General features: G+C 45.9%; 1 protein-coding gene across 1 annotated transcript in view; it reads right to left on the bottom strand.

Annotated features, from left to right (window-relative positions):
* LOC135918265 (uncharacterized) overlaps positions 1-20670 on the bottom strand; it is a 168747-nt gene that overhangs the window by 122061 nt on the left and 26016 nt on the right. Inside the window, exons 2-3 of the mRNA XM_070533557.1 lie at positions 16502-16602; positions 1403-1621 (exon numbers count right to left, since the gene is read on the bottom strand). Of these exons, the coding sequence (XP_070389658.1) occupies positions 1403-1621; positions 16502-16520 (238 nt within the window). The 5' untranslated portion in view covers positions 16521-16602. The remainder of the gene's footprint in view (positions 1-1402; positions 1622-16501; positions 16603-20670) is intronic.

Raw genomic sequence — 20670 nt, 5'->3', positions numbered from 1 at the left:
TCAAAGTGACCTGGCGGCATAATATACTGATAAGTAATAGGCGAATATGATTCGCTTGCGGAATATTGTTAAAAAATTATTTTAGAAGAGACAGGAAGAATTGAATCTGGCCTGTGATTTGACATGTTTTTTTCGCCAATTTAGTGACGTGGAGAAGGTGAGAAAAAGTGCCTTCTAAATATTTGGTTAATAATGTGCTCCAACATAGGAACGCTATCATACTCTAGAAATATTAGGATTGCCGTAATTTTAAACCATACATGCCACTAGAACGACTAATTTCGCAAGCAAATCCTGCAACAATATCTCCTGCCGTGAGTGGAAACGAAAATGCGCTTTCATAAATTTGCGAAGCCATAAATTTCATAGAATTTGTCTCGTGTGCAATTCTGCAAACACATATGAAGAAATCATTAAATGCCACGGCCAGGTGAGTGCCAGAAATTACATTATTCGTTACAGTTATCCCGATATACCATTTGGCAAGGCCATCGATTAAGAAGCGTATTTAATCGCTTCCAAACAAGTTAAGGCGTTTGCGCTACATCCGGGTGACGTAAGCTTGCAAAGTTCTCTAATTTACATATTCCTAAAACAAAGTTGTTAGTTGTTTTGTTTCTCGGCTCGCTATAAGTTATCCAAGGTCCTTTATGTCCCTTGATTTTATTTAAACTGCTCAAATCTGACATTCTTTATATTTATTCTTTTATATGCAATTCTTGGTTCTTGTGCACTTCGGGGCTGTTCTCTGGTTGCTGAGGGAAAGCACACGGTATACGCATCTATAATTTTCCCCATAAATACAGCGTATGATTTCACCGCGTCAATACTGCGGAAGGCAGCCTCCCAGTAGAGTTCAGAAAAAGAGGAAAGAGGCGTTCAAGGGTACTGTGAGAAATTTGCCGGAAAATTAAATACAAGCTGTACAGTAATTTCAGTCCGCTCGGAAACCGCTGATGCACCATGTAGCACATCCTTCTGCATATATGCATGGTCCTGTTACACAGCCGGCTGAGTGAAAGGGGGGCCACAATGAAGACAGCGAACGCTGGAATCCGGCTGCGCTCCACTTCACAAGCTTAGTTAGGCCTCGATGGCTGACCCATTCATCGACTGTAATTAATGCACCAATGCGCACGAAACATCTGAGCTTTGAAAATATATCTTATATTTCCTTCTGCGCATTTTAATCCCATACGGAAGCGCTAGTGTACTTAGATAAGCGCTTGTGGGTTCAGCCTGAACATCAAGGCGGGTTCGTTCACGAATAAAGGCCTCAGCAGCATAATGGTCGAGCTAGCAAATCAAGGCAGTGGGGTATTTGATTTCAAGTTATTTATCACAGGCGGCAAGAACACGAAATTCGGTCTGTCACCTCGATAGGTCTTCCTTTGAGACGTACCTGTTGGTGGCAGGGTTGACGAAACGGGCGGTGTTGGTCTTGACGGGGCAGCTGTGGACACAGGAGGAGTGGTTGCGGGTCGTCGTGGTGAGGGTCGGGATGTCACAGGCTTAGTAACGGTTGGCTTGGAATAGATGGTGCCCGGATACGGTACATCTTTGATGTCATCCTTGACGCCGCCACCACCGCCACCGGCGCCGTCGTCCCTGTCGTCGATATCTGCAAGGTACAAAGCGAGAACTGGGAATAGCTGCACGCGCTGTTAACAGGTCTTCCCGCTGACATTTACTATTGGTTTGCACGGTGGATGCAAACCTATCTGTCTCCCGCCACACACATTTCCGTCCGCCTTTCATTTCTCTTCACTATTCTTTTTTTTTCAATTTCAAGCAATTGTAATTAGGCCTGTGCTTTCCTTGTCCTCATTGCTTTTTGGCATTATATAGTCGCGAATGTGAACTTGCGAGACATGTGTGGGTGATGCGCGACGCAGGCCTCCTATCTGGAGGACAAGAAGTCGGACGACGCTCTTAGGAAAAGCGAGCTACAAGACCAACTTTGGGCTGTTCAGAAGGCCTGGGAAGAAGCGGGAAACCTACGGCTCCTCGCCCCTACGTGGAGGGTGCGCTCTACACCTTGACAAACTGGCGGGTGTCCATGAGGACTTTATTGTGAAATAAAGTTTCAGCAACGATGATGACCACCCCCACTAATAAATAACCAGTCCCTCTTTCCTTTTTCACTTATAAACACACACACGCATATATATATATATATATATATATATTACGCAGACAGATGCAAACGAAAAGATATATACAAGTATATTTACAGGGGAATACGAGCCGCACTTGTTGTTGTTGTTGTTGTAGCCTGTGGCACGTGTGGCTCCTACCCACGATGGTGGATTGACCAAGAGGCATCAACCCGCACTAGCCTCCAATCGTCGTCGTCGTCTTCTCACTGCTCGCCTCTTCGTCGTTGCAAATACTATTCTGTAGCACAACGCACGGCGGCAAAAGCGCGCTCCCGGAGCCATAAAGGCCGGACTCAGGAGCAGTGTAGTAGGGCTTGAACCTACTGACTTGCACGACATCACTAGGTGCCACATTAGAGGACGAGGTTGAACTCACAGGTGCAATTTATTACTTCACAGGCGTCACCTGGCAAAACACGCGGTAGGGCCCTGTGTATTGCGAAAGGAGCTTCTCTGAAAGTCCGACGTGACGAGAGGGCGACCACAGGAGCGCACTAGGCAAAAACTGTACGTCACGGTGGCAGGCGTTGTACTGACGCTGCTGAGTGGTTTGCGAGGCCGTCAGTCGAGCACTGGCAAGTTGGCGTGCATGGTCGGCGAGGGCGATGACGTCCCGCGCATACTCGCTTGTTGAGATCGCACCAGAAGGAATGTCGTCTCAAGGGGCAAGGTCAGTTCGCGACCGTAGAGTAGATAAAATGGTGTTACTCCGGCGGTGTCGTGCCGGGAAAAATTATACGCAATTGTGACGTAAGGAAGGACAACGTCCCAGTCGTAGTGGACCTTGGAAGCGTATTTGGATAGCATACCGGTAAGAGTACGGTTTAATCGCCCCTGTCAGGCCATTGGTTTGAGGATGATATAAGGTATTCAGCTTGGGTTGAGTGGAGGAGGAACGCACATCGTCGGCGATAACTTTCGAGAGGAAGTTACGACCATGGTCAGTAAGCAGCTGTCGCGTGTTCCCATGTAGTAAGATAATGTTACGCAAAAGAAAGTCCGCGACGTCAGTGGCGCAACTGGTAGGGAGAGCCCACGTGATAATAGTGTATCTGTTGGCGTGGTCAATTGCGACGGCTACCGATTTGTTCCGAGAGGCTGACGTGGCAAAGGGACCGAGGAGGTCTAATAAAACACGAAAAAATGGTTCCAAAGGTACGGTTATCGGCTGAAGATGACACACAGGCAGCACCTGAGCTGTTTTCCGACGCTGGCGGGAATGACCAGCAGCCACATAGCGTCGGACGGAGCGAGCGGGACCAGGTTTAATAGAAGCGACGGCGGACGTGGTCGTAGGTGCCGGTCACGCCAAGATGTTCTGCAGTGGGTGCGTCATGCATCTCAAAGAGGACAGTCTGTCGTAGATGTTTTGGCACGACAAGAAGAAGATCAGATCCGACAAGAAGGAAGTTCCTTCGGTACAGAATGCCGCCCTGGAGAACATATCGGCGAACGGACGTGTCGGTTGGTGCAGAAAGCAGACGCTCGATGAGTGCTCGCAGTTATAGGTCTCGGCACTGCTCGTTAGCGAAGGTAGACAAAGAGAAAGTGCTGTTGGTGGTACTTCATTCGGCGACGTCAGGCTCGTCTGCCATGTAACGAGACAGGCAGTCAGCGTCCTTGTGTAGTCGGCCAGATTTGTAGGTGACAGTATACGAACGTTCTTGGAGGCGTAAGACCCAGCGATGAAGTCTCCCTCTAGGATCTTTCAGTGAGCATAATCAGTAAAGCGCGTGATGGTATGTGGCAACGGAAAAGGGTCGGCCATATAAGTAAGCACGGAAATTCGCAACCTGCCAAACTAGGGCCAGGCACTCACGCTCAGCGATGGAATATTTGCGCTTCGAAGGTGAGAAGAGCCTGCTGGCGTAAGCGATAACACGGTCATTGCAGTGCTGGCGTTGTGCCAGTACTGCGCCAACTTCATGACCGCCGGCATCAGTACGAACTTCGGTAGGCACAGAAGGATCGAAATGGGCCAGAACTGGAGGCGTTGTGAGAAGGTCGATAACATGCGAGAATACAGAGGCCTCGTTATCGCCCCACTGGAAAGGGGCGTCTTTCTTCAAAAGCTCGGTTAGTGGTCGTGCTATGGACGCGAAATTTTTCCCGAATTGGTGGAAGTACGAGCAAAGGTCGATGAAGCCTTGGCACACTACGCAACAGGGAAGTGCGTAACAGAATGGATCTTTCCTGGGTCCGGTTGCACTCCGTTCGCGTCAACAAGATGCCCAAGGACGGTAATCTGGCGACGGCTTAATTGGCACTTCGATGCATTGAGTTGCAGACCGGCTCGACTAAAAACGTGAAGGACTGCTGAGAGGCTCTCGAGGTGCGTAGCGAACGTTGGGGAAAATGCTATAACGTCATCCAAGTAGCATAGTTCTGAACTTAACGTTACAGCGCAAACACCTAAGACGAACCACAGAAGGAAGACACGACACACACAATTCTTGGCAAAAGCCAGAATAAGCATGCACGACTTGGCTTGGAGGCCTATCACATAAGAATACAATGAAATAATTGCATCAGTGAGACATCTTTGTCCCTGCACCCATCAGAATTTGAATTCCTAAGTTTGCGTATGCGATAAGTTGGCAAATGTCAGTAATGTATTCTCTGCGCCTGCGCGAATGTGTGGTCTAGGTATATATATGCATCGACGACGCAGAAATAAAGAAGTTCTTAGTCAGCGCCAGTGTGTGTCGTGTCTTCTTTTTGTCGCTCGTGTTAGATGTTTGTGCTGTAAAGTTAAGTTCAGAATTATTTATCAAGTAGGCCCAAATTAAGTTTTACTGAAGTAGCACAGGCACGTGCACCATTTGAAACCGTGAAAAAGGGAGTCCATCATGCGTTCAAAAGCGGCAGGAGCGTTACATAGACCGAATGGCATCACTTTGAATTGTTGAAGACCGACGGGTGTTACAAAAGCAGTCTTCTCGCGGTCGAGATCTTCCACGGCAATCTGCCTGCAGCAGGAGCGTAGGTCAATAGAGGGGAGGTAGCGAGCGCCGTGGAGGCAGTCAAAGGCGTCATGAATCCGAGGTAGGGGATACACGTCCTTTTTGGTGAGTCTGTCAACGCGCCGATAATCCACGCAAAAACACCATGAGCCATCCTTTTTACCAGCACGACAGGTGACGCCCATGGATTACACGACGGTTCAATAACGTTCTTGGGAAGCATTTTGCGAACTTCTGCGTGAAAAACCTTACGCTCAGCCGGTGACACTCAATACGGGCGGCGACGTATAGGAGAGGCATCGCCGGTATTAATGCGATGTTTAACACCTGTAGTTTGGACCAAAGGACGATCGTTAAAGTAAAAAAAAAAATCCTGGTAGGTAAACAGAACGCGGTAACGCTCACGAACGTGATCGGACGGCATGTCGGGAGCAATCATTTTCTGTAAGTAGGCGATGGTACAAATTGCCGACTGTGATAGTAGAGGAGGATCGGCTGAATTGTCGTCTACTGCAACAGATGCTACTGAGCGATTCTCGAATATCACGTCGTGGTTGCTCAGTGGCTATGGTGTTGGGCTGCTGAGCACGAGGTCGCGGGATCGAATCCCGGCCACGGCAGCCGCATTTCGATGGGGGAGAAATGCGAAAACACCCATGTGCTTAGATTAAGGTGCACGTTAAAGAACCCCAGGTGGTCAAAATTTTCGGAGGCCTCCACTACGGCGTGCCTCATAATCAGAAAGTGGTTTTGGCACGTAAAACCCCAAATATTATAATATTACTGTGATCCCGTGTGTAAGTAGGACGTCTCGCATATGTGCCGTGATGTAGGGACCGTCGGGCACTGGTGGAGATGACACGAAGTCAACGTAAGTCAGTGCCGAAGGTGGCAAGCGAGTGAAGTCGACGGAACTGAGGTGTCTGGGGTATGATTCAACGGCATCCAGAAGTGCCAGGTCAAGGCGGAGAGTACTGGCGGAACAATCGATGAGAGCAGATTGTGCGGAGAGGAAGTCTAAGCCAAGGATGATGTCGTGGGGACAGTGGGCGATGACTGTGAATAGCACGGTATTGGAGCGATATGCGAAGGAGACGAGGGCGGCACACATACCAATTACGGGAACTGTTCTGCCATCTGCGACAGGGACAACAGGCGTCGTGGCAGGCGTGATTATTTCAATCAGGGGGTTGCGAAGGTTACCACTCATTACCGACAAATGCGCCCCAGTGTCTATAAGAGCAGATACAGAAACACCGTCGACTGCAAGTCAAGAAGGTTCAAATGAGTCGGCAACGTCAGTCGAGGATTTGGTGGCGAATTGAGCAATGCCACGTCACCTCGAGGCGCTGCATCGTCTAGTTTTCCGGCTGGGAGCGGCGTCCAAAGGGAGTGGGCGAAAATGAGTGACGGGGCTGGGGAGAGCGAGATTGTCGTCGTTGGGGGGAAACGAACGTGAGCAGGGGTGGTACGGCGCAGGAGAATCAGTGGTGGCATTATCGGAACGTGTGGCATAGGGACGAGACGGGCCACCTGGAGGGCGAGAGTAGGCAGTGTAAGTAGACCGGGTCGGAGAACTCCAGCGACTGTGACAGTGCCGAGAAATGTGGCTGATTAGACGGCAGTGAAAACAAATAGGTTTGTCGTCAGCAGTACGCCATTCAGATGGGTCGCGGAAACCTGGTGGGTAATAAGATGCGGTGCGGGCCGGAGTCGAAGAAGCTGGGTGGGTATCAAGTCGATGGGCCGAGCAGATGGTGTGAAGACAAATGTTTCTAAATTCCAGGCGGACAACTGCCTGGATAAGGGAAACCGTGACTACAGGTACGTTGGGGGAGCTAGAGCCGAAGGCAGCCGGATAGGCGGCCTCGATCTCACGCCAAACGATCCTGGTAACGTCACCAGTGTTGTGACGCGGAGCGTCGGCACGGGAAGATGTCGCTGGGGTGCTGGGTAGACGGGCAAACTGCTGGTTGGTACGTCGGCTTTTAGTGAGTTCCAGGTGGCGGCACTCCTCTATAACTGCATCCACCGTCGCCACGTTGTTGAAAACGAGCAAGTTGATGGCGTAACCGGCAATGCCTTTGAGAATGTGGAAAACCTTGTCGGAATAAGTCATGTGCGCCTGAACTTTGCGGCACAGAGCCAAAACGTCCTGAATGTACGTGACGTAGGGCTACGTTGACGTCTGTACACGGCTGGATAACGGCTTCTCGGGGCAAGTTGGTGACCGTATGCATTTCCGAAGAAGTCTCGGAGGTTTTGCTTAAGCGAATCCCAACTGCTGAGCTAGTCTTCATGCGTCCGAAACCAACCTCGAGCTGTGCCACCGAGGTGAAAGACTACGTTGGCGATCATTATAGTAGGGTCCCACCAGTTATTGCCACTGACGTGTTCCTACAGGATGATCCAGTCCTCGACGTCTTCCCCATGTTTGCCCGAGAATACGCCAGGATCACAGGGAGCGGGGAGAGTGATGTAGGTCGTCGAAGTGGCAGCAGGTGCCAGAGGCGGGTGAGTCGAGTTGTCATCGCCGGGAGCCATGAAGGAATGCTCGGCGTACCGTCCACTGCGAAGCTCCGTGACGAGGTGCAGGGAACGTCCATCTCCACCAGATACGTTATGTAGGAAGACGCAGACGGAAAGCTATATACAAGTCTATTACAAGGGAATAAGCCGCACTTGATCAAGAGGCAACAATATATATATATATATTTATATATATATATATATATATATATATATATAGATATATATATATATATATATATTTATATATATATATATATAAAGAAAGGGGGTTAACCGAGAGGTCCGATTTATATTTGTCATGTTATAAACAGCGAACGAACGCTGACACCAATGACAATATAGGGGACATTTTTTGTGCCTAATAAATGAACTAAAGAAAGGATAAATTCATTGCAATGAAAGTGGATGAAAGAACAACTTGCCGCAAGTGGCGAACGATCCAACAACTTTTGCATTTTGGGTGCGATGCTCTACCATTTGAGCTACCACGACGCCGTTTTCCCATCCACTTTCTTGGGTACTTACTAGTAAAACCCTAGGAATGTTAGCCAGCGCCACCACACACAGACAATGGTGGCAGATGTGGAACATCCTTTCTGCCGGAGGCGTCTCGAGAACGTGATCTTTTTTGGGGGAACGCAACTGGCTTATAAACCCACACATGCTGCCTCAAGGTATGAATGTGCCCAGACTCAAGACGCTCGTTATGTAATTAATGAGAAGAAAGCGGGTTAATTGAGGGGCCTGTATATATTAGTCATATTATAAGAAGCCAAAGAACACTGACACCAAGGACGACATCGGGGAAAATAATTGTGCTAATAAATGAAATAAAGAAACGATAAATTAATGTAAAGTAAAGTGGATGAATGTCAGCTTGCCGCCGGTGGAAAACGATCCCACAACTTTCGCATCTCGCGCAATCGGGAATGCGCATGCGTAATGCGGCAACACTGATGCCTTCAGGTAGCATGTGTGGGTTTCTTGACCGGTTGACTGGACCCAAAACATCACGTTCTCGTGATGCCTGCTGCCGAAGGATGTTGCGCATCCGCCACAAAGGTCTGTGAGTGGTGGCGCTGGCTAACGTTCCCAGGGTTCTACTAGGAAGGGATCGACATTTGGGCGAGTTGGTACTGGTTGAACATCTTGAGGGGGCAGGGAAAAAAAACGATGACAAAAGGCAGGAACACAGGCAGGAAAAGGCAGCGCTGTCCTGTGTGTTCCTGCCTTTTGTCATCGTATTTTTTTTTTGCGCTGCCCCTTCAAGATGTTCTACTAGGAAACATAAATACCGAAGAAAGTGGATGGGAAAACAGCGCCGTGTTAGCTCAAATGATAGAGCATCGCACGCGAATTGCGAAGGTTGTGGGATCGTTCCCGACCTGCGGCAAGTGTATTTTCTGTTACTTTCATTTCGATTTTTTGTCGTTTTTTATTTCATATATTAGGCACAAGTAATTTCGCCCATGTTGTCCTTGGTGTCAGTGTTCTTTGGCTTCTAATATTATGATTATTATTTATTTATTTAACATACTGTCGATCCCTCATGGGATTATAGTAGTAACGGCAAGCAGAAATGGCAGTATTTGCGAACAAAGTATATATATACGTAATATAATCACGATTGTGTTATCGCAAAAGTTTTGGCTTCGTTAAACTAAAGAATTAATTACTTTATGACACATGCAATATAAGGGAAAAACATATTACAACCAAGAAGAATCTGAGAAAAGAAGAAACCAAAATTAAAGAAAAACCGTGAATGCACATGTCATATAAAACACCTCTTGAACATGATAAGCAGGATGCAGTCATGCATATAATGCATTATGCAAAAAGAACACTTATAGATTAAAGTGTTAGGCTATGAACATTGGTAACAAACCGGAGTAGGTAAATCAGAGCTGTAAGGCGAGGCGATGTTTTTCCGCTGAATTAGCAAAAGTATTTAATGAGGGGCTGTTACAAATGGATTCACTCAGTTTATTCCACTTTTTTTTTGCTAGAGGAAAGAATGAATTCTTGAAGCAATCGGTACGAAAAGAATGCTCATTGAGAGTTTGTGTGTGTTTATGCCGCGTTGGCCGTGTTTTATTTTTGAAGATGTATCTAAAGGTATCAATAGTAAGCTTGTTTAGAAGATGGAAATAAGTTTAGAACGGGCTAGGCCACTGCTTAGGTTTTTACTGTTAAGATGTGTCAATCGGTCCTTCCGCACAACTTCGTAGTTTGGTAGTGTGATTTCTCATTCCCTGATACTGATTGTTAACCATGTCTCAGTTATTGGAACAAAATTTGGTTCGATACCGAGAAGCAATGCTTTAAGGAAGTCACTTTTTTTTAATATGCTACGCGCAATATTATTGCAGAAAATTATTTTAGACGAAGTACGTGGCGCCGACAGTACATGGCACCCTCCTGCTTCCTGGTTTTGTTTACTCAATGTAGTTGAATGTGGTTCGATTAGGGCCACATTAATTGTTTCGTCATTGTATCTGTAGAGGTCGTCATTGACACGCAGTTTGGCGTAGACCATGGCTACCTTGTCGCCAGATTATTTTCTGGTTGTCCCATAGTTCCATAATTCTTTGCTGATGTTTTTTATACGCGACAAAAAATCTTCACTGATGGAAGAACTGATCCCCTTCAGCTTATAACAGTTGCATAAGATTTGCGATTTGTTGCGGTAGTCCAAGAGCTTCAACATAACTGGTGTGGTTATTTTAGCTGCTGGCCTGTCGAATCTGTAAATCCTTTAAATCGTTACATCTTCGACTTTGAAGACACATTTCGGAATGCTTTCGTGCACTTTTTGCTCGAATGAGCCTTCGTTTTCATAAGCGTCCTCGGTAAGACCATACACCAATCGCTTTGATCTCATGGAACGATTTTCCAGATAGTCCTATTTTAGTGCAAGCAATATTAGTGCTAATATATATATTTATATATATATATATATATATATATATATATATATATATATATATATATATATATATATATGTGTGTGTGTGTGTGTGTGTGTGTGTGTGTGTGTTTGAAAAACTCCCAATACCGCTTTCTATTGCTGAATACGTGCTACATAAACGTGTTTTTCCGAGCATAAACGAAGCCCGCAAATGCACGCAAAATTGGCGCGCAAATTGCTGCTCGAGCCACTTTGCGTGTATTCGTGGGCTTTTTTCACGCTCCGAAAAACATTTTTACCTAGCGCTTGATCAGGAACAGCCAGCTGTATCGGCAGTTTCTCATGTCGCTGTACAATTTTCTCATTGACGCTTTTCATCTGATTAAAATATTCGATGTGTTGAATAATTCAGATTTTCATGTAATCAGACGGCATAAAAAATAGTTTCTGCATCTGCAAGCGACGGCACACAGCATTACCTTTGGTCTGTCCAGCTGCGTGGAATTTGCATATTTATAAACTCTTGCTAAATTTAACTGGGGCACCCTGTATATATCGCGGCTTAGTGTTCTTGGGAAAAGCGTGCACAGCAGACAAAAAAGTGGAGCCGGAGTGAGCGGTTCAGACTAAAACGAAAGCACCTTGTCATCTTGTTCACCTTGTCGTCCAACGACGTGACAAGACTTGTAGAGTTGTTGGCTACAATGACAAGGACGCAACTTATGCACAACACGCTGACCAGCAACTGCAACACGAGTCCTATGCCTGTGAACGGCCCAGTTCAAAGTACAAGCCGTCAGCAACGAGGCCTACCAGTAGGTGCACCAGGAATGCCTGCCGAGACAGGGGCTATGACGTCGTCTGAAGTCACCACGGAAGTTACGACACCTCCTATGCCAACCTACTGTGCCTTTCAGAACCCGCTGTAGCCCCCTAAATTTCACGGTCATTTTCTTTATATGAGCAGGTGGACTACTGGCTAGGTGTGGTTGAACCTGTCGGTGCGTTTAACTGCTGGGATGATGCCACAAGACTCGGGAACATTACTTCAGCTTAAATGATACCGCCCGCACGTGGTTCCAAAATAGATAAAATGTGTTAACCTCCTGGCGTGAATTCCGACATTGCCTTCTGGAGTGCTACAGGAACGCCGACAGCTGCGAACGCGCTTAGCTATAACTAGAATCCGATGTTCAGATATCGAATGAGGCCGTCACGATGTACACCGAGGATGGGACTCAAATTTTCGAACGAGCAGATCTGGCTATGCCGCAAGGCAAGAAGCTGCGCCACCTGATGAACAGTGTAAAGAAGCAACTATTTGCTGGCCTGGTGTGGAGCCCCAAAAAGACTGTGGCCTAGTTCCTCTCAGAAGCTGTGACTATGGAGAAAGTCCCTTATCGGCGGTCTGCCCTCTTCGACTGTAAAGTGAATGCCCGTCAGCTCCCAAATTGTCCGACACTTTTGGGAGCAGCAGCACCGAATGGGTTCGCGAAATCATTGGCTCTCTCGTACGCGAAGAAATGTAGAAATACTCTGGAGTGAGACAGCCAGTGATTGGCTCTATCACCAGTGGTTCTAATTCCCGATGACGTTCAGCAAGCACTGCACAGCCACCGAAACCCACTGATGACCAACGCTGTGTCCAACGTTGCGAGACCAGCTGCCATGTTCGCCGATATTCAGCATCACACGCATGCGCAATCCTTGAGAAACTCCATGCCTGTTTCTCGGCTCGCAGTCTAAATTCAGAAGACGCCGTCAGTTGCGATTCAATCAGCACACGCTGGTTTGGGGATCGACCACTGCCGTGCAACCCCGCGGAGCTCTGATCTCTGGTGTGTGGCGTATAGAGAACCCCTATGCTACCACTGTGGTGAAGCTGGTCACATCTACCGCGAGCGTCCAATCGACATCTCGGGCTGCGCGGTTTCTCAATCAATACGCCTCGTCCTCAAGCTCGCCAGGGGCCCAGGGAAATAGAAGAATATCTGGCCCCGCAGCGGATAGCTTTTTCACAACGTCAATCGCGGTCACCATCTCCGAGGCGACCCTCGCCCATTCGCCTACGTTTCGGGGCGACGGCACAGGGACGCTCGCCATGCCCCCATCGGAACAAGTGAAGGCAGCTGCATTCGTGGCCGAGGTCGCTGAGACTCAAAGTGTGAAAGACCACCCATCGGTGGTTGCACGGAATGTCACACATTCATTGAAAATAGCAAGTTGTACAGGTAAGGAAGATATCACATGATTCACATCCCCACTTCAGTGCAGTGGCAAAGAATCGCCGGTGACACCATCTGAACTTATTGACTGAGTGTGGCTTGAACTGCCTAAGCTGACAGATGGTCTACGAGTTAGTTCATTAGTGGACACAGTTGCAGATTACACAATAATTAGCGCAAGACTGGCTACAACTTCTTTTTTCATAATATTTTTTTTTATTTTGAAATAAAATGACATAAATAGTCAGCAAGAAACTGGCTACAATTCTTAAGAAAGCTATAACCCTTGGAATGGAACGCGCATTCGCACAGCTGGAAGTCACGTTGCTGTTCCGCTGGACCACTCCACTGCAAGAGCTTAAATTCATGCGTCTTCATTTGTACTCACTTGCCTCGCCCTCCACGACTATTTATGTCAACTCATTCTCAGTATCGACTTTCTTCGCGAGTCTGGCGCAATTATAAATTTCCGTGAGCGCATTGCGACAGAGCAAGGCGCTGGTGTAGTTGTAGATCTGCGCTGCGTGTTGCTGGCGATGGCGTGATGTCACCGCCACGAGCAACTGTTCCCGTACAATTCACGCGGGAAAACCTCCGAGACGGGGACGCGGTCGCCTATAGCAACGCCTCACTTTGGCTCAACCCGCCGTGGTTGCCTAGTGGCTATGGGGTAGGGCTGCTGAGCACGAGGTCGCGGGTTCGAATCCCGGCCACGGTGGCCGCATTTCGATGGGGGCGAAGTACGAAAACGCCCGTGTGCTTATACTTTGGTGCACGTTAAAGAACACCTGGTGGTCAAAATTTCCGGAGCCCTCCACTAGGGCATGTCTCATAACCAGAAGGTGGTATTGGCACGTAAAACCCATAATTTAATTTAAAACATTTGCTGCTTCAAGGTGTATGCGCTGCCCGAAGCCTTGTTTGTATTCGTGACCAGCGGTCGCAAATGCTCATCACGAATGTCAACTGCGAAAACTAGCATCTTTTCATCACTATCTCCTACGGAGTTCCTGTAGCCGACGTTACATGGTTTGTACGTCTGAGGAAATGAATGACAATAGAGAACTTTTTGCACGTGAGAGAAGCCCTAAGTTGTCAGGCAAATGTTGGGCCTCACACTCACCGAATTATTGTGGCTTCGATTGTTCTTCATACTTTTTGAGCATATTTGATTACATTGTATTGAGACACACAAAACTTATGATCCGTCATTTCCTTGCCAAATGCCATATTGCAGTAAAACACCACATTTTGCTTGAGCGCCATACAGCACTGCAGAGGTTAAAGAACTGCAGCGACCAACTCATTTATTGATAACGGTGTCAAACCTATTTTTTACAGTGCTTGGTGTCAAAAAAATTAAAATGTTTGCGGCTAACGCACCGTGCGACCTACCACCCTGCGTGCGCTGAGCGCAGGCAAACGCCTAATTCAAGATTGCACAGCGACAGCAGCTCTTCGAGCATCTAGTGCTGCAGGTATTTGTCTGCAGTCTAGTATGAATGTGCAGCAACCACGGAATTATCTATTTGAAGTCACGCACGTTCAAACCCACGTGTAGCACTAATGGTTAGCAGGCCGATAAATCAACACAAATCAACACAAACCGCGGTTCTGTCTGCGGCTCCCCTGATTTTTAAGGAGAACAGAGCTGCATAATATTTCATTCGTGATTACCCTTTTATGTCTTTTCTATGATGTACACTGCCCAAGGAAGGCTTCTTCCAGCGATGCCCAAATTGAGAAAGCTTGTTCCAACTTGTTAAAACTGATGTTCTAATTTCATCGCTCTACCTAGGTCTATGCCGTCCTCGGTTGCACCTCCTTTCCGTTGGCACCCAATCTGTGTATGTGATGAACGACCGGCGATCTGCTCTTAGGGCTGCCTACACTTGAGTCGACGAAGTTGGCATGGGAAGGCAAGGGCATTCGTTTTTTTTCGTTATATTATGCCGCTCTTGACAACGGGAAAAGCGCATTATTTTCCTTGCTCAAGTTGCTACCAATAGAGATAGAGGTACCACGAACGCTTATAGGGCCTACGGAAACAGTAGGACCACAACAAAGATGAAAGTTTTATGATTATGATAGTTTTCAACACGAAGTTGGTATAAAGTAAAATATTCCATTCTAATTTCATTCCAATGTCATGATGTAAATTGACGCTGCTTACATCGGGAGATTCGAGCGGAGACTCACAGCATTGCTCGCACAGACGAATCAAACGCTTTCCTCGTTTCTAGGTAACTCTGCTTTTAACGTAAGTAGCATTGCCTTCCGTAACAGATTTTCCTTATCTAAATGCCTCATAAGAGGCGGGGTGCGCGTAGAAGAGGGGAGGGTTGCAGTAAATGTGATCTAGCGCATTGAATCTTGATAACCACACGAGCGGATCAGGAGGGCTGTGCCGGCGTTTGCGATTGGTCCGCTTCCTCATGCTTAGCTTGCCGTGGCTAGTAAAAAATCACGGCGGCTTGCCACTTAAACAAATCCCCAGAGAAGAATATTTGGCAGAATGATGTCGTATACGATCATAACAGGATTGGGAGCATTGTGCTCCCACGCAAGAATGTTTATTATAGGCAGAGAAATCTATTACTGGCACGTTACTGCTACTTTTGAAACCAAAGATGTCTAGTCTTTTCATTCTACAAGTACTAACATATTAGGCATAAAAATGTTTGAGGCTCAGAAGGAAGCTTCAGAATAATTTAGGAACAAATTGATAGGGCATAAAATGACGTCAGGATGAATTGGAGAGAATGGGAGTCCCCGATTCTCTAGTTGAAATAAGGAGGAACAATTCATGTTTGGGCAGCTGTGCAAAGCATACAGGATATTACCGGTGCAGTACTTAGGCTCGATCTCACCGACGTCTCGCGGAGCGCGCGCGACCGAGCACCACTTGCAAGTGGTTGCATCTCGCTTTGGTCGAAAACAGACTCTTGTGCGTCATTGAGTACCTTTGTGGTACTCAATGATTTCCAATACATGCGTATGCAGAATTATATTGGACTGGCATCAAATATTTTCTCTTGGACTGAATTTCTGCGGCCACTTGCGGAGATATATTGAGTGCACGTTCTACACCTACTACACTAGTAAAAAATTTGCTGAAAGAGAACTTACGTCATTTTATGTTCACAAAACATACATACCGCCTAAACTGCTGAGAGAGCCGCGCCCTTGTAAGGCCGCGTCTCCAAAATGGCAGCGCCTAATATTGAGCAAGAGAATGTAATCGTTCGTTCAGTGCACTGATGCCACGTTCGCGCATCAGTGGAATATTTGCAGGAAAGTACATTTGCTCGCCGCAACTAAATGGCGAAAGCTGCTCCTTCCTCCAGGGCGTGGCTAGAGTTGACCGTGGCCATGACAAGAGTGCACGCTGTAGCCCCGAGTGGCTCCATCGGGAAAGCGCGCAAGTCACCGGCACCCTATTTTATTGACTGTCTAGCTTTGGCAGCCAACTAAGCCTGCTCATTCGTCTCGTCTGTCAGCTCACTGAACAATACGGCGCATTTCATACCCGTAGTCGCAAAAAATTTGATTAAATGTCGTGTAGCGCATAAAAGTTACACATCGTCAAAATCACCGGAAACCGCGTGGCCCTTACACGAGTCTGTAGGGTAAACAGAGCTGCAAAGTGACCCTGTGTCAGCACGCGCACGGGGGAACCGTCTTCGCGTGAATAGGCGTCGATGCACTCACCTATGATCTCCGTTGACATGAGGAAAATGATAAGAGCGACTATGCCCAGGAACAGCAGACAGAACAGGCACACCACAAATGAGGGCTGGCCACCGCGGTCACTGCAATTCGTATTGAGCGTGAGATATCAGTACGTTGACGTGTAATGCGTACATATTATAGGGCTACTTTCCTCCGAAATCTGTCCGACCGTCTGCGTCTAATGCGCGGCACGCTGCGCTTCACAGGTGAATACGGAATCCTAACGGGGCAGAATAGATGATTATTTTAAGTTTTCCGGCATTTTCAAAATTCGCCTGTGGAAGATGGCGGGATTCTCCTTCTTGAGCAGGTCTATTCAAACAGGCGGATATAACTAGCACAAGAAATCAAAAGGTATATTCATCTAATGAGCAAGCATTCCAAAACTACCTTCTTATATAATTACTTTACTGTTCATTTCGGAATTTTACGCATTGTAGCCGGCGAACTTCCAAGACTTAAGCATTTGAACTGAATCTCCGTTATAACAACACGGAGCAAATGTATGGGCGTTCTCGTTTTTGTGCCTCAATGCTTAAACGAGGGTTTTCTTAAATAAGAGAACACCCACCGCGCTTTCTTAGTGACTGTTCTGTTGGGCTGCTAAGTGCGAGATCGAGCGATAGAGTTCCGGCCACGGTGGCCCCATTTCGATGGGTTCCAAATGCGAAAACGCCCAGTACTTAGATTTGTGTGCACGTTAAAGAACCCAGGTGGTCCAAATTTGAGGACTCCCTCTGTACGGCATGCCTAATTATCGAATCGTGGTTCTGGCAAGAAAAATCTCATCATGTAGTTTATGAAGCGGACCAACAGTGCTTTTCTCAGCGGGAGTATTATGGCGCATATATTCAAACTGGTGTCATTTTAGAAATTCATTTGAAATGAATAGACCTTGTAAACTCACCGGCGACAATTCGCAACTTGCAATGTTTGCCATGAATATTTATTTCAGAAGTAAATAACCAATTTTCCTCAGTTAGCTTTATTTTTTGGGGGATTTCTCATGTAAGTAATGAGCCCCTCTATGAATACTGCAGCTGAAGGACGATATCCATAATATCATGCGGTCTTTAAATATTTCGGATAACTTGAAAACATTTACCCCGTTTATGATAATGCCTTATGACTATATGTTACATCGAGCAGTAAAGATGTATTACGAGTAATTAAAGTGACTAAATATACTATAGAGATAATTGCGATGAAATAGTTACTCGAATATGACTCATTAATGCTAACGAAAGGTAAGGAGGCCTAATGGAGATTAATCACCACAATGAAAAAACTATGTCGTTGCAATGAATTATTAAGGTTAAGAGTAGTCTGACTACTTAAATGTAGTACACGTTGATTTCCGTACTTCAATGAAGAGCAATGATGGTTGAAATATTAGCCATAAGCAAAATTATTCAATGGCACCTAATATTAAAAAAACGATAGTTAGAATATACTAATAATTAATTGATTATAACTACACAGAATTCATTCAGCATAGTTAAGACGGCTTTAGCCTAATTAACGTTATTTTCATGTAGGTTACGTATCCCCATCAGCATTAATAGGGGTATTGCAGAATAATCCATATTACGTAACCCAAATTAGAAATAATTTCGTCCCATAAGAGTAATTCTGACAAATTAGGTTCACCAATTAGGTAATTGTAACAGGTCATAGCAATACTTGCAGCAGATGGCGTCATTCAGAAGAATGAGAATGACGCAGATTATCAAAATTGTCGAGGCCACACGCACCACGCCACCTTCAATGCGGTAACGCAGTGCAAGCCGCTTTCAAATTATGTTCTATTATAGTAGAATCACATCTCAAAGAGTTTCTTCTGGCCTTTTGCAAAAGTAGGTACGTCTGGACGACAAGAATGGCACCGAACAAGCGATTACGTGCAACGCCGATGCTTAGTGCACTTAACTACCCATGTTCCTGTGTGACTGAAGCGAGCACATTCCCCTAAAAAGGTTTCCATTTGATTTTGTTGAGAGTTTTCCTACTGTTTACCCTCCTATACTTCTCTTGAAAATGTTCACACATTGGAATAAATTATTCATGCTCATAATGGGAAACAATACCGGAACACCGGTACACATTTCGTCGCCGTCGCTTTGCAGAGCTCTTTACATAAAATCATCACGGCAGCACAGCCGCTAACAGTTCTAGTTAACTCTAACGGCGAAATCTTGAATTATATGTGCCGTTGATATAACGGAATATCTGAGATAGGCGTACGATCACGAAATCCCTAAGACCAGCTAGGATTTTCACTGTACACAGCCCTATCCGCAGGTGGAGAAAGCGGCTGTTTCACTACGCTCGCGTGTTTTGTAACAATAAAGCGACCAGCTTTCGTTAGTTGCTTCACCCACATTGGATGCACGATTGCATATCTCAGAGAATATATGCGATAGGAGAGTCAACTTGAGCTAATAGATATCTGCTGTCTGCGGTCTTGACGAGCATGCTGCATGGGCCACAAATTATGCACTGCAGTAGACAATCTGCTGGTGGCTGCTGTTTGGCATAGTAGACAGCTTGGATCACTGGGTATGGGCCCTAAAAGCAAGTGCGCCACCACGTGTGTTATACTGCTATTCGCCCATTCTTGCCCATTGTTCTAGGAGAGCAAGAAAAATGCTTGTTTGGCAAGCTCGCAGCTGATATTACGCAATGGAGGAGTAGAAATTGAGGGGGTCACGTCGCCTTCATTTTTCGCCCTGGACTGCTTTGTGGGCCGGTCGCAGGTCACATGTTAATGCGTTAGCTCTATGAATACTTCACAGACTGTCCGGGGGTTCTATCTATCTATCTATCTATCTATCTATCTATCTATCTATCTATCTATCTATCTATCTATCTATCTATCTATCTATCTATCTATCTATCTATCTATCTATCTATCTATCTATCTATCTATCTATCTAACGGCCGAAACGTCAATAAACCGTCTACTTCACTGTATATATATATATATATATATATATATATATATATATATATATATATATATATATATATATATATATATGTTTAGCGCCTGCAAAGTGCGTGATGTACCCAAAGAATTCGAACACATTACAGGTGGCCCTTGTCGAGTGCAATTCTTGCGCAGCCTACTAAAGCGTCGGTTGGCTGTCATTGAGGATAGAGTGTGCCGTCGGTTTATTTCCCCCAACACGGGAGAAACTTCAAGGACCTTTGTTATATATATATATATATATATATATATATATATATATACGAGAAAACAGGGCGTTAAGAGAGGGGCCCGATTTTGCGAAGTCCTATCATGAGAAGCCAACAAACACTGACACCAAGGATAACATAAGGGAAAGTGATTGTTCTTAATAAATGAAGTAACGAAACGATACATTAATGGAAATTAAAGTTCATGAAAAACAACTTGCCGCAGGTGGAAACCGAACCCGCAACCTTCGCATTTCGCGTGCGATGCTCTACCAATTGAGCCACCACGGCGATATTTCCCCACCCACTTTTCTTCGGTATTTATGTGTCCTGGTAGAACCCTGGGAGTGTCAGCCAGCGCCACCACTCACAGACCTTGGCGGCGGACGTGGAACGTCCTTTTTGCCGCAGGCGTCACGCGACCGTGATCTTTTTTGGGTGAAGGCAACTGGTCAATAAACCCACGCATGCTACCTGGAGGCATCAATGTTGCCGGATTTGAGACCCTTCTTATGTAATAAATGAGGAGAAAGGGGGTTAACCGAGGGGCACGATTTTTATTAGTGATGCCATGAGAAGCCAACAAACGCTGACACAAAGGATAACATAGCGGAAATACTTGTGCTTAATGAAGGAAGTAAAGAAACGATACAGTAACGGAAATTAAAGTGGATGAAAAAAAAACTTGCCGCAGGTGGGAACCGAACCCACATCCACTTTAATTTCCATGAATGTATTGTTTCTTTTCTTCATTTATGATGCACAACTAACTTCCCCTATGGTATCCTTGGTGTCAGTGTTTGCTGGCTGCTCACGATATGACTATATATGTATATATATAAATATATATATATATATATATATATATATATATATATATATATATATATATATATATATATGTATATATATATATATATATATATATATATATATATATATATGTGCGT

Source organism: Dermacentor albipictus, chromosome 2, assembly GCF_038994185.2.
Source record: "Dermacentor albipictus isolate Rhodes 1998 colony chromosome 2, USDA_Dalb.pri_finalv2, whole genome shotgun sequence".
Classification (NCBI taxonomy): domain Eukaryota; kingdom Metazoa; phylum Arthropoda; class Arachnida; order Ixodida; family Ixodidae; genus Dermacentor; species Dermacentor albipictus.
Note: the sequence above shows the minus strand (reverse complement) of the source record. Positions and strands in the feature narration are given on the sequence as shown.